The sequence below is a fragment of the Pezoporus flaviventris genome, unplaced genomic scaffold (genome assembly GCF_033815535.1).
Source record: "Pezoporus flaviventris isolate CSIRO_AGI_PZ_B2104156 unplaced genomic scaffold, CSIRO_AGI_Pfla_v1 ptg000031l, whole genome shotgun sequence".
Classification (NCBI taxonomy): Eukaryota; Metazoa; Chordata; class Aves; order Psittaciformes; family Psittacidae; genus Pezoporus; species Pezoporus flaviventris.
In genome coordinates, this window is record NW_026892579.1 from 60,519,659 (window position 1) to 60,543,364 (window position 23,706).

General features: G+C 41.2%; 1 protein-coding gene across 1 annotated transcript in view; it reads right to left on the reverse strand.

Moving 5' to 3' along the window:
- Positions 1-23,706, reverse strand: part of PCSK2 (proprotein convertase subtilisin/kexin type 2) — a 108,623-nt gene that overhangs the window by 50,606 nt on the left and 34,311 nt on the right. The window contains exons 3-5 of the mRNA XM_061461510.1: positions 5,878-5,991; positions 4,108-4,216; positions 2,099-2,136 (exon numbers count right to left, since the gene is read on the reverse strand). Of these exons, the coding sequence (XP_061317494.1) occupies positions 2,099-2,136; positions 4,108-4,216; positions 5,878-5,991 (261 nt within the window). The remainder of the gene's footprint in view (positions 1-2,098; positions 2,137-4,107; positions 4,217-5,877; positions 5,992-23,706) is intronic.

Genomic DNA, 23,706 nt, shown 5'->3' on the forward strand with positions numbered 1-23,706 from the left:
CCCCTGTGTCTGGCTATTGATCTGCCCTGAACAAAATATGCCTAATTCTACATTTTACATTGGCCAATCGTCTTTTGTCCCTCTTGATCCTGATCATTGCTCCACTACTGGACACCTCCTTTCTTGCACAAAGTCCTTCCTACACAAACCTTTTCAGATTGTCATCTCCAGATCAGTTTCCTCCCAAGTCCTTCATGACTTCCATTAAATGTCTGTTGACCCCATGCCCTGACAGCTTTTCTTCTCCTATTTTCATACCAGTGCTTCTTTTCTGAACTCTCAGATTTGTCTCCAGCTCTGCTATTTTCTGATTTCTAGAATCATGTCTGTGCATTGCCATTCTCTGTTTCATTTGCCATTATTTCCAAAAACCTGACCATTGCCATTCATAAAACAATACATTTCTGCTAAGCCTGACAAATATTTATCCATCAAGCAGAAAACATTGTTAGAATTAAAAGAGAAAACACTGTATTAGTGAGAAATCTATTTTAGGTCTCCGGGCATAATCCTAAATTTCACTGTAAACAACAGCAGTGTTCCTATTTGACATTGTATCGGGTATGATGTACAGGCTTTTTGCTTCTTTAGCTGAAACATGACTTCTAAAACCAGAATATTCCCACATACTTTGCCCATTCCTGCTGCTGAAAAGTGAGTAAAAAGTGCATGCTTTGACCACATCATACAACAGAACACAGGCACAGAGCACAATTTCTGCAAAGAAAAGGGCTGCCTTTTACAAACTTCTTTGTATGAATCTATGGAAACATCCTACTGAGTTATTCCACTGGGAGATAATTTTGCAGTTAGGGCACAGGGTTTAATTAGCTGCTCTCAAGTAATTAAGCCAGTTCATAAGAAGTGAAACTGGCTATCCTGCACTTCACCTCTGCGGTCAGCTATTTCCCAAATTCCTTGAGCAACGTAAATGCCTTCAAGATCCATTTATTCTCTACCAAATGTGCTTTGCTACTTGCAACAACAAATAAATTCTCATCCTGTTCGTTATTATTTTCCAAATTGCAAGTACATAAAAATAACTCACAAAAGTATATTACAGAATGGTTTGGGTTGGAAGGGACCTGAAAAATCATCTAGTTCCAACCCCCTGCTATGAGCATGGACACCTTCCACTAGACAAGGTTGATTCAAGCCCTGTCCAGCCTGGCCTTGAACACTTCCAGGGATGGGACATCACATTTCAGAGCTGTTCTATCTGAATGGCTCTTGTTTTTACCAAATTTCCAGTTGTCTTCATTCTTCATTTAGTTGCAGTTGCAAACTAAACCATACTGCTCAGCTGAAGAACCCTGGGCTTCCTCAGGAAGTCAGAGGCTGCAGGAGAATAGCAAGACCTAAAGCAGAGATACGGCAACCCCTCCAGTAGCGAGCTACAGTTTCTTCATGCCCACTGCCCAACAGAGTGCCACAAGCACACTGGGAGAGCAGTGCACCCCAAAGGCAACTGACAGCCCCTGGGTACTGGGAACCCTTGTAGATGCCTGGAGACAGGAGTGATAGTGCCAGCAGGGAGCTGGTAAGAGCCTGGAATAATTAAGGAAGGTTAAAATCCTCTAGTCCAAAGGTCTGAGTTAGTTTTAAGGAACAATCAGTTGGCACAGCATGTGCCGAGAATACACAATCTGCTCTGTACACGCTTTGAAGCACTGGATCAAATCACCTGTTATGAAGGAATTAAGCTGTTCTGAGAGAATTCAAAGGCTAATACATGCCTTGCCACAGCCCACAGCTCCTTGCCCCTCCAAGTGACAGGTGCATTCTGCATCTTAATAGCAGGATTTACAGCCAATTCCCAGGTTACTTATTTCTGTCCTAAATCCAATACCGCAAGCTGCAGCTTATTTAATGTGAGGCAGCACTGTCATTTCTCCACAGCAAGCCTTGTCACCTTTCCATCCCTGGTACATACAGGCAGTCCCATTTTTAGTCTGCTTCTCTCAATACGAATGTATCATCTGTCAAATAAGCCATTCAGCTATACTGTTGTTCCACTCACTGTTATAAATTTTGTAGCAGAGGGACTATAACAGTAAGAAAATCCACATTTTACAGAAAAAAGTCAGCATGTACTTACGTAGTTTGATGCAAGATCAGGGTGCAGATAATCAATTCCTGCAATAAGATACGACAGAACAGAAAGCAAAGGTTAAGAGCTTCAGAAAAGATTTTCCAATGGTCACAGAAGAAAACAAGATTCCTTTGCCACCATAGCAAAATAATCATAGTGAATAATGCAACTGATTGAAATGAGATTCCAGTTCTTAAATGTGGGCTTGTATACTGGTGTACCATTTCAGAGGCACTCCCAGCTAGGAATTCCCAATCACTTATGTCAAAATCTAGGTGCCAATTGAAAAGGTGAGCTCAGTGACAAGATTTATTGACCTGCTTTGTGGACTAGATAATTTTCACTTATTAAGGTTAGTTTAAATCACAATTTACCTTTATACAAGTTCTATCAACTCAAAGGATACCCAGACTAACAAGATCAATAACAAGTGGATCAGTACGGGGTATAAAAAGGAGTATTTTTAACCAGTGAAACTGTAAAATAAGTAGACAGAAAATTACCTAAACTAAGGTTTGTCACTAAGACAAACACGTTGGATTATGTGTTTTTAAAAGATAATTTTTAATGTTGTTTAGGACATTTTAGCAAATATCTGAGCATAGGCTTCACAACTTGGTAGAGCGCCGAAGACTGCGACAGGCAGTGATGCAGAATATACTCATTCTAATCCACAGTTTCTTTCTACATATGGCAAATATACAAATCCCAGGGTATAGCATAACAGAAGCAGCAGATCTATACTCTGATGGGATAAGCTGACCTATTACATATCCAGTTAAATTATACACAGAATAGCCACCAATCTCATGTTACATTTTGATCATTACTCTGACCCATGTCTGCAGCCAACAGGCTAACACATGCTCCATTTTATCTGCAAGGACAATGTTGGATTATGGTGGTTATTCCAATCAATGATTACATCCCACTATGTAGAATCTTCAGCACTAGAGTTGCTGGAAGAGACCCAGGTATCTGTGGAGAGCCTTACTGATCCAAATGGTAGACGAGACAACAAAGGTCTCAATGGAATCATGTTATTCAGGCACTCCTCCAGAGCTACTGGAAGTGAATATAACGCAAACTATCCCACCTCTCTAAAAGCTGAATCTTATGGGCCAAGAGCTTTATTTGACCTGACACTCAAATAGTTTGTCATTGTCCCTATTACACTCATGCTCAGCTATTCTGAAAGCTAAGTCCTGTCTCTGTGGGATCACTGAAACTGTGATTTCTCACAACATCACTCGAGAGGCGATCCCTCACATGAGACTGATCTCTCATGAATATACAGATACCTGAGTCTACTTTCTTACTTCCACAAAAAACTTGTCTTAGGGGTAAGCAGATGAGGACAGATCTCAGTTGACCCTAGAAAACGTAAGCGGATCCAGGTATTTTACTTATTTATGTTTTAAATTATTCAGTCACCATGAAAGGAAAACATTCAAAATTTAGCCCAAAGAAAAGTGCTGAGAGACTACAGAGATTTCCTGTAAGGAACCCAGGAGTACAACAGCTGTGATTTCAAGTGTACCTTTTATCTTCACCTTCCCTGAATTCAGCCTCAAATCAGTAATATATTTAATATGCAGGTCTTTATTGACATTGAGCATAAAAGTGTTTAATTATTTCAGCTGTCAAGTACGACTCTGAGAATAATGTAACCCAGAAAATGTTTTCTTAAGTACTTTTTGCACAGCAATTACATCCTCCAGTCAATGCCTCCAGAAGTCAAGGGGAGTCTTTCATTTGGCTTAACGGCCATTATAGTGTGCCCTGGAAGACATCTGAGTGATAATTGCAAACTATTTTTAATGCTTGGATATCCATGCTTCAGCATCCCTAGTGAAGTGTTTATAATATGTTTTCCCTGAAGATCTCAAAGTCTTTATGGAGGCTGGTAGTCTTACCATTATAAGTAATCCATCATTACTTTTAATCTTTCTTTGACTCTGATTACATGGAAAAAGCTACTTAAAATATTACATTAGCATTCAGTCTTCACTTACCATCATCCATAATTCCTATGGTTACTCCCTTCCCTGTGTATCCCAGCTCCCATGCTTCAGCTACATTAAGGTCAAGTCCAGGAGTCCCATCTGCTTGACCAGTGTTAATCTGATACATCCGTGAAAAAGAAGAATAGGTTTTTTTACTGGATAGGCACATTTTCACAGCCACTGAAATTTGCTTTATGTCTTTGCATGTATCATTGGTATGGAAAAATACATTCCATTTGCTTTGGAGTGCACATCTGTACATTTTCATATCTACTGCAATAATGCAGTAGTAAACAATCAAACCAAAGCAAAAACCAAAAAACAAACCCTGTGTAAATTCACTTCTTTGTGGTTAAGATTTGGTTAAACCCTGAACTTTTTGGATCAAAAAAAAAGGACTTTTTTACTTAAAATTTCAGGGCAGTAGGTCAAGCCAGAAAAAAAAAAATTAGATCAATGGATTTTACAAAGGATTTTTCTATGAGCAGGAAAGGCTTTTTTCTTGAAGGCAGGGATTTACTGAAATTCATGACCATGAGGTTTAGTACCAGAAACAAGTTCTCTGATAATGTTAGCCCTTCTTCAAATGGTAAAGCTCACTCAATGAGCTTCAAGGGTCTTTTCCAACCTTTTTTCTGTGTGATTCTATGTTTCTGCAATACAGGCAATCCCCTGTACATTCAGGCATTACTCATGTTCACTCTTTTACAAAGTTCTCAAGTTCTGCAGGAAAAATGATATGGATTTCGCTGTCCAGATGCAAAGAATTTTGATTTTGTATCAGACACATCTGATTTCAAAACACATTTTAGTGTACTTTATAATCTAAAAAATGTATAACTTAATACAAATTTTGTTATTTTTATCACTGCAACATTTTGACTGAAGTACCAGAAAGAGTGAATTAATCCATGCTTTATTTTATCATCTCATCAAGGATTAAGCTCCATCCCTGCTAATGCACCCTCATTCACCTGAAAACTCTTGTTTTAGGGGAAAAAACGCCAACCCTATTGGGTGGAATCATTAAACATGAGAAATGGATTAAAAGGAAAGAGACTATGAAACACTACTGCTAAGCAAGATAGACCCTTCCTAAGTTAACAAGGCAGCACTGCATTTACTAAGTATTTCATCATAAATAGGCTGCAAGATTAAAACTGGCCCAAAGTACTTTATCAACCTTTTATATAATTTTAGCTACTTCTATGTAAAATTTTTTCTTGTATGACTGAAGACTTCTCCCTATAAAATGACACATTAAAAATGAAACAGTTTAGCAAAATATAAATTTCTTTTGACATTAGCTTAAGCCAAAATTCATCAGTTTTCAGCTGTTCTGCTTTTGACAGATTTAATTAATATTCGTATTTCCATAGGACAAGAAAAACCTCAACTTTTTCTAGCCAATATAGGAGAAATTTCTGTTATAATTCTGTAACAATGTTTTACCTGGCAACAACTCAAAGACATGATTCATATGCAGTTTTAGGGGTCACATCAGCACACCAGGAATGCCCACAAGACACCAATACAGTTCTCTTTCAAGCCTTCTAAGGATCTTTCCATAGACTGAAATGAAATTTAGCTCTTGAAATGTGCTGGGTCTTCCCAGCATAAAAGAGGTACAGTTAAACACAAGAGGATCAAGCCTTAGATCCATTCCCAAGTTCTTGTGAGATATTTGGAAAGAACTCTTGCAAAACATTGCAACAGCACAGAATGGCTTGAATGTAGATTATGTAGTTATGATTACTGTGACTTTCTTGCAAAACTCACCAGGTACCATTGCTTTGTAAATAAAGGATCGTTCATGTTGATGTCGATGTCGTTGATATCTCTGTATCCTCGCTTCCTTCTGCTGAAGCCTTCCTGTTGAACAGCTTTCCGTACCTGGAAGGGTTAATTTTTACATCTTTAGCTCAACATTCTTCACCACATACACAAAGGTTTCGTAGCCTAGTTTTCACGGGAGATAACGATTATGAAATCACACTATTTGTGTCTGTGCCACTCATTTGGCACAGACACCAGTGACTGATTTGACTGATTTCAGTCAAAATTTGCAAGAGGTAGAGAGTTGCAGGACTACTACAATGGCTGCACAGGGAAGAGACACCCAGAAGTGTCCTATCTGGAGGAAAACTACAGCTTGAACATATTTTAGACACCCTGCGATGTGGGTAAGAAAGAGACCCTATCCAGGCATCATTATTATCATCAGTCTTCTTGCTATACTTTTTGCCACCAAAATGAAAACATTGTTCTTATTAGAAGTTAAAATTGTTTAACTAATTCTCAATATGCCACTGTTCCAAGCTGCAGGCATTTGAGAAAATGAGCATGCAGGTTTCAACCATGCTTTTGCTTTTCCAGATTTTTCTCCAGGGTATTTTCAGAGTACTAGATCACCTTTCCTGCCAAAGAGATTTGCTGGGAGAAAAAAATCTGGCATTGTGTGCTTTCATCATACTCCTGAGGTTCTGAGAAACATGTCGTGTAAAGCAATCTCCTTTCAGGGATTATCCTTGCAGTAAATGAGTGATAAATAAATACGCTGGCAAGAAAAACTAAATGGGAAAAAAGCCATGAAATGACCATGCTGTCTGAAGTGTAAGACATGGAAATACTGGTTATGAAACACAAATAGCCATAGTTTTTCAGAGGTAATTCCCTTTATGAACAGCAAATCCAGGAGAACATTAACCAAGCACTTTAGAAAATAAGAAAAGTTAAGAGACACAAATATGTTTGGAGGCAAGAACTACAAATGTGAGGCCATAATCACCTTATCTGCACCCGTGTATAGGTGCACTCCTAAAGGAGACCAACTCAGTGGTTGTAACTGGAGTAATAGCATGTGCTAACATATTCACAGACCTTGCAGAAGTGCTGCCAAGTCTGGCATACTCTTTTGTACTCTTTAGCTGCCCACATGGAACCCAGAGAGCAAGAAGAGTCCCATCATTTACTTTAAAAATAGGTAGGTTAAAGACATCTAGCCTTCTTGATCAAAGAGGAATGCTTAAAACCATAAACTGAGTACAACTTGAGGTGCAGCAGGAAGACAGTAAGACCCCTAACACTTCCTTAGGCATTTCCTTGAAAAAAACAAATACATGGTTATTAAATAAATCCAGTAACTCAGAGAACCACTTCTACATGTGCGGCTTTGGCATTTCTGATTAATGCCGCATATGGGAGGTACACCGGTGTGTCACAGTAACTCATACAGCATCAGTCTAAATCAACAGAGGAGAAATTAATCCAAAGGCTAAATCAGATCTTGTGTCAGTTGAGTCATTCTTGGAGGTGTCCTTCTGTCGCTGTTAATTAAAGCAGAAGCCTCAAAAGACAGTGCTCAGTGAGGTGCCTAAGGCTGAGATGAAACTGGAATCTAATGGATGGGGGCTAAAAGCTGTTTTCCTCACAGCTATACTGCTTCATTATAACCCTGAAAACCTAACATCAATTCGCAATGAGCAGGATGAGGCAGTGTGCCCTGAAAAAGCAGTATCAAATGTGCCTGAAAATCTACTCATCTGAATTCTAACTCCTTAAAAGTAAAGGTACCAAATGATAAAATATTGAATTGGTAGGTGCTTTCCTTTATATGTGTATTTCCATTACTTGAGCAGGTTCATTAAAAGCAGAACAGATTGAAAATTAAGAATAAACCTTATGCAAAATAAGCTGCAAAGAGGACAGTGATTAAGTAGGACCAATACTAGGTGTACATAGTGGTGCAGGTATCTGCACAGGGTAAAGAAAGTTATAAGCACACTGTTTGATACCTCTAAGATAAGGTTCAGTGATGCCATGGAGACAACAGAGCAATCACCTGTCATTATGCCTTCCTCCGTTACCACCCCTGCCTTTCTGCTTGTGACTGCAAACCCCGAGCTGTCACCACAGAAAATAACTCTGAAGAGAAGCCAACCCTCACTTAGAGGGATGCCAGAGAAAAAGATTTCATGCGTCTGCGCTCCCACGCAAGCTTGCTGGCTCTGCAGGACCTGCTGCATTAAGGCACTGAATGAGGGTTCAGTACAAAAGGACTTCTACTAATTAAAAAGCAGTGCTGTGGAGCCCTGGCTTTTCTTTAAGAGAACCTGGAGGAAGTGAGGGAGAAATGTGCAGAAATAGCACAGGCTGGTTTCTCTCTCCTGGATCACCTCATGTGTCTGGTTTGTTCCATCTTCACAATAAAAGAGAATTTATTTTCTGCATTATATTACATTAGATTCCAATTTCCTGAGACAAGGGAATATACTCCCCAAGGAGGTATAACCTTCTCTGAACTAAAACCACTCTGTAGGCTGTTTCCTCATTGTTTCGTATGGAGGAGGGTGTATGGGATGTTACCATCCACAGATCTAACAGTCTCAGAAATTCTGAAGCCTCTTTTTCACTACAGAAAAAAGAGGGTTGTCCTCACTTTTGCAAATGATGGTAACTTGTAAAACAGCATCCAGAAAATGTCATGAAATGAGTCAAAAGGTTTGGATAAGGCCTTGGCAGCTTCTCACTTACGTAAGCTACAAATTGCCTCATTCAGTGGCCTTGTATTAGGATCTTACCCAGCATGAGGTAAGAGCTTGCCTTCCCCCTGGTGAAAAATGTGTTTAAAAAGTAATAGTCCCCAGACAAGATAATTTCCTCATATTCAAGAAAAAATCCCAATAGAATAAATTTGGAAAAAGATGATGTGAATCAAATTAATCGAGTGGAGAACTGCCCATTTAGGGCTGCAGATAGCTGGCTCAGGAGAATCCCTCTCTTCTTGCCAACTGCGTATCTACATTAGAAAAATGGTGGCTATCCAGAGCTGAAAACTTGGGCTTTCATATCTAGTCTAGATCAGGAGAGCCACATCTGATTCTGCTTCTATTTTATGAGTTTCCTAGAGAAGAGGAGGCCTCCCCAAGATATCAGTAATGTAAATGCATTCAGGATCATGTTGCAGGTATTACATCCTCAAAACACATATAAGAACACCTTTACATGTGCAACAGTAGAAAATAACTGGAAAACATTCTGATCTTGTAATAGCCATAATCCCATGTACTTGTGTCAAGTGCCGACCTGGAATTCAGCCCTCAATCCTCAACACAATGCAACCTCACACCACCTTTCAAATACTTCTCTAACTGAAGCAGGAAAAACAGCATTCATTAAGACTTGGGCTTCTGATAATAGCATTTCTAAATGACTTGAGCCTGTGAAGCATGCTACGTATTAGAAACTAGTGAAGGAATGAGATTTTCTTACTAAAATAGCCTGAATTTCACCATTTCAAAAGTAGGCCTAGTTATCAGCAACAACTGCCTTTTCCTTATTTCATTCTTAATTTATTTATTCCTTTTTTCTTTAGGACACAGGATTAAGTAGAGAACAAATTCTGAGCATCTCCTTTATTAGTATGGGACTTAAATCATGTAAAAGTTACTAGCTATGTTGTAACGAGAATGAAGGTCATGTATTAAAGAAGGTAGCCCATGGATGATAAGATCTTTACAAGGAAAAAAAGGTTCAAGTATTGATTTTTAATGTACTTACGCATAGGTGCATAAAGTCACTTGGATGGTAATAAACCAGCAGGATACTGATGCAGAACAAATTAACAAAATAATCAATTGACTGCAATACTGCTCTGGGAGGGCCAGAAACCACAGCACTCTAACTGTGCTCTATGCTCCTGTGAATGCCAAGATAATCAGCTCCTCGTTTTGATGGAACAGAGTTAATTGTACTGGTGAGCTCCTGCAGTTAAATGACTCTGTTATACTGAGCATAAATGACAGATATACTAAATTACACCAGCGGGTCCACAAAAGTGGAACAGTACACACAACCCCGACCTCAAGAATCAAGAACTTCAGGACAGGAGAATTCAGGCCAAATTCCAGAGGAAAAGGGGAGTCTTACTGGTGACATCTAATAGGCATGGATTTTTAGAAGCAAACATAGCAGTGAGATCATCAGCCAAAGAAGCAGTGGTTCTTTTTTCTCTAAAGCCTCAAGGTCAACATAGGTCTGCTCCTGAAGGTGAAATAAAGAAGTCAGGCTGGTGGTTGGACTTAGGCCCTATGAGAAGGGTACTGAAGATCAGTCTCCCATGAAGCTGGTTTGGAACAGTGTGTCCAAATTCCAAAGGCATCATCAATTAAACACCTTTAGTTAGTGGAAAGCTGTCCTGCCTGTGGCTATCATTAATTTCTGGTATCCAAAGAAACAGGGAGGCAACAAAAGATGGAGGCAGAGAAGTTCAAGTGAGACAAAGTGATGTTCACACCTAACTCCCTTTGAAAAGTAACAAGAATGTGGTATCATGCACCTACAGCAACTCCCTCCGGGGGCCTAAGTAAACACATTTAATTTTACTATCCACTTCATGTAACCTAACAGGTATATTTATTAGGGAAATACAATCCCACTCACAGAGTACACACTCGTTACCTGTTTTGTCTGACAGCTGCTTGCTGGTAAGCTCTGAAGATGTCAGAGAGGAGCACCCATCTCACATTCTTCTGCGTTTTTGTTAAAGCCCCAAAGTAACCAAGTTTTGTGTGACCCTGCACTACAAAATAAAAGGAATAATGCCAACCCTCCTCGCTAGCAAAAAGAAAGTGCAGACGTACTTGAACTGTAACTAAAGTCAGATGAACCAAACCAAACTGAATCACTTTTAAACGGCAGTGGGGACAGCTCATTTCTGCTACTGAACCGACAGCCTGGGGTGGTGAGGCTGCTAGACTCCATCCAGCCACAGCAATGCAGAAAATTGATGCCTTTTGCTCTTGACACAGCTGGATCCACCTGATTGCAAACTTCCTGAACCTGTTTCAAGGCCCAGAAAGAATAAGCAGGGATGTCAGGGGGCTTGTGTGTATCACTGACCATCCAATATTTATTAATCAAATGACAACTGCTCCTCTGATGCAAGAGAATAACTTTCAAAGGTTCTCATGAATCTCTCCATACATAGCAATGAGTCACTGTTGTTAACTGTAGGTGTCTCTGGAGGATTACTCATAACAAAGTCTCCGAGTGCCTCTCCTACCTGTATCCATTCATCCCTGGGGAGTTTTCTGTACAGGGACTCTCTCCCCAAGCTATCTTGCCACTTCTTGTTGGCAGAGTTAGAGACACTGAGCAAAGATGCAGCAGCTGCTAAATCACAAGTCTGAAAGATTTCATGAAAGTAAAAATGCATCTCTCTCCATCAAAATACCTGTGTCGCTCTTGTTTTATACATTTTAAATGGCTGTTTTCTTAATGACAAGCATAGACAGAATTATAGTTCCTTTGATTTACGGGAAAAGTCATGCCTGTGGTAAGATATGTCAATTTCTCATTGTTCTTAGCCATCCTTCTACCTTTCTGTTACATTTCTGTTTTGTTACTAGTCGAAACGGTGTCACTGGATATCAAAGTCCTGCTGCTTTTTTCACTTATTACAATTAAATGTTCTGGATCAGTTCTAGTTTTTCGCTTTCTCTAAACAGCCCCATCTGCCTGCCCAAACACTTGTAAGTGTACATAGACTGTAAGCACATACTAAAGCCTCTGGACACTTACGCTGTCCCCAGTCATTCCTCTTGGGATGTCTTCACAGTTCTATTTGACTCCAGCTTGTGCTCTTTGAGCTTTTTTCCCCTCTCTGGATGTGGTATTGTAAAGTGCCACACTCCCAGCAGAACAAAACAAGGACAAAACACTGCACCATTGAACTCTGACAAAAGACTGCTACCAATTGCCTTGCACAGCAAATCCTGGCACAGGAGCTGCTCACTAACTCCTCTGCAAAAAACACTGAAAATCATAACACCGGAGGCATGGCCACTTAGGAAACTGCCCCAGAAGTTTAGCATCAATCAGGCATTAGTGACATACGAACAGCCTGAACTCAAAGGTTCCATGCAGACAATTAACCTTTCATGATGGAAACACAATTGAAAGAACTTGTGTTTCAACCAAGTTCATATTTTTTTATAAAAAATATGCAAGAACTGCCTTGCTTCTGCCTTATTTTGTGACCTTTTGTTTTCTGATATTAGCTCAGTGCTTGGTAAATAAGGAGCTTTCAAAAATAAAAGGAGGGGAAAAGAAATCAATATTTTTGTCCATTTAGCAGGCCTCTCACAGTTCAGTGACATTCAGGAAGCAGTGAGTAAAGAGACAAGGAATCAATGTCTAAGAAGAGGCTGCAGATCATACTCAAGCTGCTCAGCTAAGCAATCAATAGCGCTCCTCTAGCTTCTACTTTGAAATGCAAGTGAGTTGTTTAGGCTGCAATGTAAAATGAATGCTGAGTATGGATGGTCTGCCACGGGAAATGCCAATTTATTAAACCAGAAATTTTCACAGGATCATGTCCTCTTTGACAAAGCTTTTTTTTGCTCTAGGATAAAATTTATTAAGGAGAAAGACTGCGACAGAGAAACAGCCCTGGATATCTTGATATGGAGTGCACTGCCTCAAGAACAAACAAACCATTTCACACCTCAGTTTGGCATCAGGGCCATATCAGGATCCACACTACCACAGGCACTGGCTATTCTAGGAACTCCATTCTTTCTTATTTCCCACTTTTTCTCTGCTTAGACAAGCCAGCAAAAAAGCAGAAGCTTTTCTGAAATCATAAGGAGTTTCCAAAGCAATGAAAAACTGCTTCTTATTCTACAGACAGAAGCTGGCATTACACGTTATGATATATAATGACCAGAAAAGTCAAAGTAATTTATATTTCAAACTATGTCTTATTGCAAGACAGCAGGACAGTCACCGCGGTTACAAAATCAAAGACCTCTGTAAGAAAGAAATTCCCCCCGAGATGGGCTATAACTGCAGGCATTAGTCTCTCCAGTGGATTTGGAGAGATTGCAAACCACAGGGACACTTTATCAGCAGCTTGGGGGTAAATTTTGCACTTTGCTCTCTCACCAGTTACACTGGGCCACAGAAGCGATCAGCCTCTCCAAATCAATCCGAGCCACCACCTCTCTGTGCAGGCGTAAACAACAGCATGCCTGGTGACAGAAAAGAAAATCAGGCCCCGTGCATGTAGGGCACTATCAGCTGCACATCCTGCCTTCTTAGCTGCAGAATTAGTTGCTACAAGTCACAGTTTTCCCTTCTATGACATAGCTTTGCCAAGTACTACAGATATACCTTTCTTAAAACATCATTCTTCAGCACCCCCCCCTTTTTTCTTCTTCCTCAACAGCAAAAGTCTTTTCATAGAGTGATTTTTACTTATTACAAAGGCCACCATCAACCTTTGAGGTGATACCCAAAGAAGGTAGGTCTAAGTTATATTTGCAGCCTCTCTGTGGTCTAAAAGGGTTTTAGTTTAAATGGGAATCAGGTCCAGTTCATCTTTAAGATTGTAAACCTTTTGGCATTAAGACTAGCTTCTGGATATATCTGTGCAGTACAAGAGAGAAACGTGTTCACTTGGTGCTGAATCTCCTAATTTAATAAATCCCTCTTTGTCATTTGTTCATTTATAACTTTGGGTTGTTTCTTATATTGCTGGGCAGTCTTCCAGCAAAGGACTTTCCTCCTGCTCACTGGTCCTACAAGGACAGAAGTACTACGCAGTCTGTCTTTACATAACCTCATTTTGAGATATTTCATTAGTACGGTTCCTGCTTCCACACAAGCAGTAAATATCTGATACATCCCAAGAGAACAGGAGTGCTCATAGGCTAAAGAACCCTCTAACTCTGTTGATTTTAAGTTAATTTATTCCGTGAAGCAAGTCTCCAGATAAGCAGCTGAGAAAACATCACTTGGAGAAAAATCTGTTCAGTTGGGTTTGTATGAGAAGACTCAGCTAGCAGGTAAAGTTACTCTATGTTGAAGTGTGCCCTTGGCTCACCCTGATGCAGAAGAGCCTTCCTGTAAATGTGTGAATACTTGTGCTAATGCCCAAACACGTTTTCAGTCACAAAGCATCATTTGTAGCAGCTTTACCTCTACCTTCATGCATTTCCTTTCTAAGGACACCAATTTGCTTCACAGACCTTAAGTGCACTCCATATGGACAGACTGGAAGTGCCTTGCAATATGGCTGTGCAGGTATGTGTCATCATTTAAGCAAACTGAGTCAGCAGAGGATAAGACCTTGAAGTCTGTAGCATCTGCTGAATAGATCTCCCGGTCTCCAAAGTGATTCTGCACTCAAAAGCTGGCTTCTGACCTGTGGACCTGTGCTATAACTCATCATACTTCTACTTCATTCTTCACAGCCTCCTTCCCACTCAAATTTCATTTAATAGTTCATCATTCACCTTGAAATATTTGCTTGGAAAAACAGAATACACATTTTCTTTCACAGAATTACTGGCATGGATTATCCCCTTCCCATATCAACAGTAAATACACTGCAATGTCACACTCCTTGAAGAGCTGCATGTTGTTCTGTCCTTTATGTGATTTATTTTGTTTTCTATGTGTACTCCTTTTCTAAACACCAAGTCATAAAACAACATACTTTTATACAGCTGCCCCCCAACCCCAACGAGAGCATTCAGTCATGGTAACTGTAATGGGAGCTGTTTCGGGTTCCTCTCATACAGTGGGGCTTTGAGCAAAAGTTTACTTCAGCTTCCTCTGCTGCTTATAGCCCTTCTAGCAGATGGGCCCTGTTGGATCCAGTAGCAGTGAAGCATTTTCATAGAACACTGTTGCCAGAATCTCAGCCAGAAATCAGCTTCCCGGAATAAAAACTGTATCATGGCAGTAGGAGGGGAGAAAGGCAGACTAATGTCAGTGCTGCTGTCCTACCTGCAGTGCACGAACCAAGCTGAAAATCAATTTGATTTAAACTCATTTAAGAAAGCCTGAATTAAAACAGTTACCTAAAACTAACGGTGGGCTCTCAAAACCTGAACTCATGGGGTTACCATGAAGAAAAGGTTGGCTCCACCATGCGGAATCTGCACTTTCTCAGCTCTGGGTTCAGAAACAGCACAACTGCCTTTTGATTTCTTCTTCCTGGCTACAACCCTGTGAGTGCCCTACAGAATACAATCCTCCTCTTCTGTAACCTCTTCTGCACTGTCATTGCTCAAAACAATCATTCCTTTCCCTGTTTCTTCTGCTCCAAGAACAAATGCTGCAGTCTGAATTTGGTGGATATGTCTCCCAAAGAGGCATCTGTTTCAGTTAACGGGGAGGGGCTCACCTCTGCACAGACAGAAGAGGCCATCGCAAACAAGCACTCACTCTGCCTCTGTCAGCTCTTGCAAGTCTCTGTTCTGACTCAAGTCCCCACTGCACCAGGCAGGCATTTTGCTAGCACCGATTACTGCCCACTGCTGTCAACACCTCCCCAGCCAGGTGGTAATGACATCTGCAGAAGGCCATTTAGCTTTAATAAAAAACAAAGGCTATTTTTACGAACCTGCCTGCCTGCAGTGATACAGCAACAACAGCCAGAAAGTCTAAGCTAATTCTACTATTTCAAACCTGTAATACTTGAACTTCAAGGTTCACATGAGTGGTAGTGATGTATTAGTGAGCCTTTCTTGTCTATTTTTAATGCCTTCAGAACTGCTGCTATCTCAGTAGAGTTGAGATATGGAATTGCAAACCACTGATCTTCCTAAAGTGCTGCCTGGTGGGAATTACATGGGCTGCACAATGTCTTCTCTCAGGAAATTCTGTAACAAGAAGCCAGACACAAAACAGAAGCCAATCTTAGGACAGAGCGAAAACCGCAATTATGCTGCTGCTCGCATTCATGTATCTGCTCCTGCACCCAACAGCACAGTAGTTGTTTATAGCACAGCTACTTCTTTATTCTATTACCATAAATACACTGGACAGAAAAAAACAAGGGAGCTTGCTCCCATGCATGTCTTTTCCAGCCCAGTAGGAAGCGACTGATGATTTGTATTGATCGGGCTATACACCATAAAGGTTGCAATTGCACTTCTTCAGCTCCTAGATTCAGAGGTTTATGGATCCCTGCCACAAAGCACGTTAATAAAATGAGCAGAGGTTTATGTATCACTGCTGTACAGCACTGGGTTAGCAGCGTATAGCTGCCAGGGCCAGGCCATCTGCCACAGAGGAAGCATCAAAACAGAACTGCTTCTGGAGAGCAATTTCTGTATCAACAGCAAAGGTAGGAAAAGCTGCAAATAAGAGACTGGTTTGCAAAAAGCAAAGAAGCAGCTGATGTCCTATTGTTCTGGCCCTTACCCAAATCAGTTTTTAATTGTGTACTTTCAAAGGCTGACCTTGATCCTTGTCAAGACATGCTGTATGTCAGAATTTTCTGTTAATCTTCCAATGTTCTCCTCCAATTCCTGCCTTGGAGCCCACAGACAGCACAGTTGCAGAGCTCACTGGTGCCCAGCACTGCAGCAGAGAGCACAGCCAAGGCAGAGATATCTACATCAGGGCACTTTTCCCACTTCATCCTACAATCTGGCTGCCATCACGTGGCAGAAATCCATCCTTCTGCCCCTGAACTCACAAACTGCCTAGTGCCTGCTTGAGCAGCATATTGAACCCACATTTCCCTAGGGAAAGCCTACAGCTCTTTTCTTGACAAGAAAGTTAACAGGATATAAGTGGTTTGGCAAAGGGATCACATCTAGCATGAGACTGTAGGCAGGACACCCAACACAGAGCAGAGATGGGTCAGTAAAGCAGGGAGGAGGTGCCATGCTAGGGCATAGAGCCAGTCCCAACGTAACAGAGCACACAGAATTAACAGGGAAGGAAAAACCTGTGAAACTGAGACATTAATACATTGAGTTGATCCCAGCTGAAACTGCCCTCAGCTTGTCACGGACACAGGGCAGTACAAGGCACAGAAGTGTGATTTGAATATCCTTTATGGGTTTTCCTCAACAACCCTCTGAGCAGAGAGGCTTTTTTACATCGCTGCCCATGTTCTCCAGCAGCCTGTCCTGCTGGCTGCTGTCCAAGCCTCTCCTCTCTCCAAAGCACATCTGCACAATTAAATTAATAGTCAGAAATATTAGAAACAAAGAGGGTTCTGCCTTGATTTCAAGGGACCAGGACATCCAACTGGTTCAGATTTGTCACAAGCCCCTCTATTTATCCAGCGCCTAAAGCAATGAAAAGCAGTCCCCCAAAGACGACAAAACTCATTATGAATTGGAGATGCAAGTGCGCTAGCAGGGATTTTGGTGCCTGAGCTTTCCCTTGTCCCCACTGGGTCAGAGCACAGGCTGCTTTAAATGAAATTATAAAATTATCATCCTGCTGCAAATTCATTGAACTTTGCTGCTTTTTTTGCCCAGAAATGAGAGAGTATCTTTACAGTTCAGTTATTTGCATAAAATAATTAGGCTTTGGGGTATATTCTCCTCCCAGTACACATACATAACTTGCATTAACAGGGACCTCTGTATCCACACTCATTGAGAAGAGGCTGTACTCCAAGGGTCTGAGAAAGACTAAACCCAAAATACACTTTTGCTTATCACTAAAGATTTCCATACACTCCTGTAAACTGCTATCTTATTATATATTTCTTGCTTTTCCTAGTTGATTTCCATTGAGACAAATATTCAGCAAATCTCAGAAGAAAATCACTTGTTCAGGTTTCACACAGCAGGCAATCAAAAATGATGCATGTGAATTCTATGGAAATGGCTCTTTGTGTCCAGACTTTGAGCCCCAATCCATGTTATGGTTTCCACAGAATAAAAACTCAATGGAGAAGCTTCCCTCACAAAATTATATTTCTTTGATATAAGAAGTGATGAATCTGTTTAATACTAAAAGTGCCTGCTGCACACACATTTAAGGGCTCTTCAAAAAAAGCCAGCATCAACTTGTGTTATGGCAAGCACTGAAGAAGTGGCTTGAGACTACCAGCACTTCACAGGGCAACAAAAGGGAGGTCTGGAGAAATAAATTACTATCACAGAAGGACTGACTTTATGGTGTTTTGAACAGATGCCGACATTGGGCTATGAAGTCCCACGTCTCAGGCCACTGCAGTCTGAAGTTGTGTAAAACATCCAGTGCTAAATGACAGAATCACGGGCTTGGCAAGCTGTGGACAACACAATGACACCAGAGATTATGTCCTTTGTTCTAGGCCTTTCTTCTGAGAGCAAGGTGAGCTGTACCTATGAATGACCATCACAAAAGGAAAATAAGGAATAATAAGGTGCTGCCAGCGACAGAGCAGAATTATGCAAGGGATAGCCCTGCCAAAGTCCTGGCTCAAAATGTTATTTTATGAGACTGAGGGTAACAACCGTGATCTGCAAAATGGAGAAACTAAAACCCTTGAGGTCCCTGGAAAGGACTGAAATCTACCATCCTTTCTATGGCTAGGGCCCCTCATTGTTCCTTGCTTCCCTTGCAGGAAGGGCAATCCCAGTTCAAGGTATTCCCTCGTTTCATCTTGCCACATGTCACCCTGGACTGAATTGCAAATGACATCAGGGAAGTGCTGTAGCTTAGAAACAGGTTTTTAAATGCAATCATATTCCCTATTCCAAGACCAGCTATCCCTGCAATAAGCAAAAAAGTGGGAATGGTATCAGAGGAACAAACAAGTGAGGTTAGGAGACAAGAATACCTAAACTCAGGAACACCACTGAGAAAAACATCAGGTGAAACCACCACATTGGAACAAGGTACATTTGGTGTCAGCTTCTTGGCTGAGATTCAATTCTCCAGAAGTGCAAAGACCCAGACTTCGTTTTGTCCAAGGATAAACACAGACTCACTCCATTCATTTCCATGAAATTTCAGGTTTTCACTGCTGCAAATCAGAGAAACATCCATCTCTTGTGTTTAACACCATGCCTGTGAGAAGAAAAACTGTTAACACTCTCCCTGTGGCTGAACTCAGGTTCAAACTTGCTGGGCTGAACTGGTGAGGACAAATTGTTATTCTTTGCTTCAGAGGAGAATGCATGTTCTCCTCTCGGAAAAAGTCACCTAATCAGAATGCACAACCCTCGGGTGAGGGAAAGATGCTGAGGTATTGAGGGGAAATCAGGAAGCAGGGATGCTCAGAGGAGATGGGTATATGAGGCTGGAGCAGCATGCAGACCTCGTGAACTGGTATGTTCAGTGCTCCTCAAGCAGCAATGGCACATGGACATGACCTGCAGACCTCCTAGTGTAAGTGTACTGCTGTGCGTTGTGTTGGCTCACAGGTTGCTCCCCTCCAGCATTTCCATCTTGGAGTTTGTGGAGGGGTCAGCGTAAGCTCATGTGACCCACTGCACAGAAATAGGGCAAAAATCCCAGTGTGATCCCCACCAGAGGCACTTGCTCCTTCACATGTGTCTCCTCCTCCTCATTTAAGCCAGGTACCCTGCTCCTTCACAGGTGCCTACAGGTGATGGAAACTGTCCATGGCAATTTATCTGCCCTTTATCATAACTCACAAAGCAGGCAATGGTTAGAGAGGAAGAAAGCACAAACACCTCATACCTTACACTAGTGTGTAACTGAACTCATGGTTTAGTCAGGGATGAAGGAAGCAGCTTATTATTTGGTTTGTTTTACCTTGAGATTTGTTATGAAACCAGAGTCCTGGAAAGCTACGGTGCTGTCCAGTAAAAACTTACCTGAGGTCCTTATGGAAAACATGGAGGAAAAGAAAAAAAATCCTTTTCCTGTTGTCAACCTTCACATGAAAAATAAAGGCAGAACTGAGAAAAGTTCTCTCCTATACCCTCCTCATATACCCTCTCTCAGTTTAACATACGGCTTGACACGAAAACCCCATATAAATCTCAAGGACATCATTCATCACGTCTCTCATGAAAGCCCCTAGTTCCTCTAGTCAGGGTGGGTAGACAGTTGCTGTTTCAATCAGGCAAAACATATTAAAAGAGGTTTCAAATCACCTCACCAAGGAGACAAAAACTATTTATCATTTCATTCTACATCTCCATCTGAGAGTAAAACACACAAAGAAGATAGAACCTCAGCCTGGAGGCAGTGCTGCAGTTTGGGATCAGAGCTAAGAATACGTGTTGCCCTGGTGTTCTATGGATGCTCCTGGCAGTTGAGGCAGGAGAACTGAAGGCAGCTAAATGTCAGCTTCCTACCTGCAGAGATCCTAGAGAGCTCCCATTTCCATGAGCAAATAGTATAACAAAAACCACACAACACCAACACAGCCCTGATTGATAAGAAATCACTGATACATCTGTCTGCCAAACAATACCTTCCCCAGCCCATCAACACACATTTGGGGCCAGTAGCATAGTCTAAAGTAGCACAAAGACACACATCCCATGCCTGTTTCTTTTCATCTGAAAATACAAAGACAGGGAGGTGTTGGATTTTACTTTCTGGGAAATGCTGTACCTGTATGTTTTAAAGATATAAACAAGCTACATGTTCAGTTACATAACTTGTGCACAGTTTATGAAAAAGAGTTGATTATTGGACAGCAAGAATGAAACAGTAAATGAAAAAATATTACTTGGGTTACAGTCTCCTGAGCTCAAAGACCTCCCACTCAAATCTTCATCACGCTAGAGACGTAAATATGTTTTCTCCATCTGCTGCTGCTGTTAGGCAGGATGAGGAAGCGCCATCCTGGGAAAAGCTGGAGGGAGCCATGGGGAAGCAAGGAGAGGAGCAGAGGCAGGACCACTAGTATTGGATTATACGCAGGGACAAATGCCTCCATACAATTTGGTTATTATTTTATGCTTAGATAGCCTGTAGCGCAGTAATTTCCCCTGAGCCTCCAGATCATGCATGTGGAAACACTAAATGACAACAGTAATTACAGTTTAAGGTTACTGTCCTTTGTTTAAATCTTTTGGGCTTCAGAGGATCTGCACTAATCTCTTGGTTTTTATTCCCCCCCCGTTCTCATCTCAGTTTTCTCATTGCCCAGGTGCTGTAAAGACCACAAATGGCTGTAATCCAACCTTGGGTTTTCTTTCCTTCTCCCCCCCACCCCAACCCTTCCAGAGCAGTAGATTAGCATGTGGAAGCTACTCCATTTGCTCTGCTTTGCTGTGTGACCTTTTGAAAATTTAAAGCCTCCCCTCTGTTTATGTCCAGCATTTGTGAAATGGGCATAATCCATATCTGAAACATGCTTGGAAACATGTAGTTAAAAACTGTTTCATTACGTACCGTAAAATACCACAAATTATTTCAGATGGACAGACAGATCATTTCAGTGCGAGATCTGCAAGTCTTAAGCCACCAAAGCAGTCCCTTCCTCACCGCCATCTATTTTGCAGGCAGACAAAGTATTTGAGATTTATTTGAGTTCATGGCTTACACTGAATTATTCATTGTTTGCAAGTCAGGTAGGTAATTCACCTTGCACACACTTCTCAAGTACAGCGCTAATAAGAAAACTACGATGAGTAGAATCTTCTGACAAATAGCATTCTCAGGTAAACAGCTGTCTTTAGGGAAATAGGTCGTTTATGCAAAAATGTTCAGTGCTTCACAGTGAATGGCAGGACACCAGCAGGCGTCAGTTTGACTCATACTCCTAAAAGCAGTGTCCTTCTTCATACTTCTCAGTCTGAAATTTGCATTTCTTTCATACACTCAAACTTTCTTCCAAACCTCACTGACACATGAAAGTGAAAACATTTCATAATTAAACTCCAAATGCCACTGAGAGTGCATATGGCAACTCTGAAATGGAACAAAACCCATTTTTTCACTATGACAAGTTGCTCACTGCAGGAAGTTTTCTTCCTTAGACAAAATTAACCAAATCCAATCATTTATATCCCCTTTTCCAGGCTTCTCTCCAAACAGACTCCTGGAAGCAAAAAAGAAATAAATCATTAATTAGGAAAAAACTCTTCCCTGTGAGGGTGCTGAGGCGCTGGCACAGGGTGCCCAGAGAAGCTGTGGCTGCCCCATCCCTGGCAGTGCTCAAGGCCAGGTTGGACACAGGGGCTTGGAGCAACCTGCTCTAGTGGAAGGTGTCCCTGCCCATGGCGGGGGGGTGTAACTGGATGAGCTTTAAGGTCCCTTCCAACCCAAACCACTCTATGATTCATACTTCTGTATATACTTCATATACTTCTGTGTATGTCCAATCAACTACTGGGGGGTTTCATTCGGTTTTCACTGAATTATAGCCTATGAGTGAAAAATGCTTCCTTCTTTGGAGGACTGCAACACTCAGCTCCCATTACCTCCTCAGAACAAGGCTTAAGAAGCCGTTACGAGAAGAGCTATGCCCTGACTGAGGGAAATGCTAGCCTCCTTAGATGTTTTTAGAAAAGGCAGGGTGAGTTGAGCTCCCCTGGATTTGCTCACGATACAACTCTTGAGACAGTTTTGGCTATCAATGGCTTCCGAGGGTAATATCCAAACAGGACTGAAAAAACCTTCAATGCAGATGTTCAGCAAATAGTCATTGTTCAGTGAATTGGCAATAGAAACAGTTGGCTTGTGCCAAGCTCCTTTGCTTCTGTTTTTCACAATGGCTATGGACCAAAGACCCAGTGGAGGTTTGTTAGAGATATGTGGCATCAGAGAGCAAGAGGTCTGCACAGCTGTGAGAAGCTCTAACCCTCACCGTGGTACTACTGCCTTTAGATTCATTCATAGCCATTTAGATTCAATTAAGAAGAGCAGTGAAGTGAGCAGTGAGTTACCCATTTCTATGAGCAGGAGAAGGCTGTAGCCCTGGCTGATAATCAGTTGCTTCTTTTAGAGGTTGTCTCCCACTAGCTATTTTTGGTTGCAGAAAACATACTTTTCACATTGTGGCAACTAGATGTTCATTTGGAAGGAAATAATGAAACTGAAGAAAACAAACAAAAGTTATCATGAAACAAAATCTCACAGAAGTTCTGACCAGAAAGGTTGAAACAAAATGAAAATAGCGTGTTTTTTCCCCCCTAAATAAAATCACTTAGTGCAGTACAGTATTTTCCCCCAATTCGGTATTTCACATATGAAAAGGTTGATTTTGTTCCTGTTATTTTTGCGGCTGCAATATCAGAAATAAAATGAGTTTGAGTCTCAAAAATATTTTTTTTTCTTTAGCAAAATGATTTTGTCAGTTAGTCTGACAGGAAAATTTTCATAGCTTTTCTCATAACATGCCCTGTACAACTTGGGGAAGGACTGTTGAGACTTAGGAGATATGGTTAGATCTGCAAACAAGGAAGTAAAAGTTTAACATGGAGGTTTCCCCTTCTCTTCTCAGAAAATTAACAGTCCAAACAGGAATCCTCTTCCTATAGCAACCAAGGGAACTATACCGAGAAAAGCTCATATTCCAAAACAAATAAAATGGATTCCAAGTACCTTTTCCCCAGGAGAGCTTCACAGTTGAGAAAAGAAAATAAAGCAATCATTGTTCCATTATGACAGTTATCTCCTGGCCCAAGAGAATCGGCATTTTTGTCCAAACTCTGCCAGAGATTGCTTGTTGCCTCACGGTGTCAGATCCAGAAGATGCATGAGGCAGGCTATCACGAGGAATTCAGCTTGTACCTATAAGGTTCATAAAAGGTATCTCTCATTTTTAAGACACTGTGCAGACATGACTAGAAGGTGGCTTTTCCAAAAAGCAGAGGGGCCGTGATTGGAGCTGCCTTGAGCTCCTTGTTTTGTTGGGAGAGAATGCCTCCAGGCATT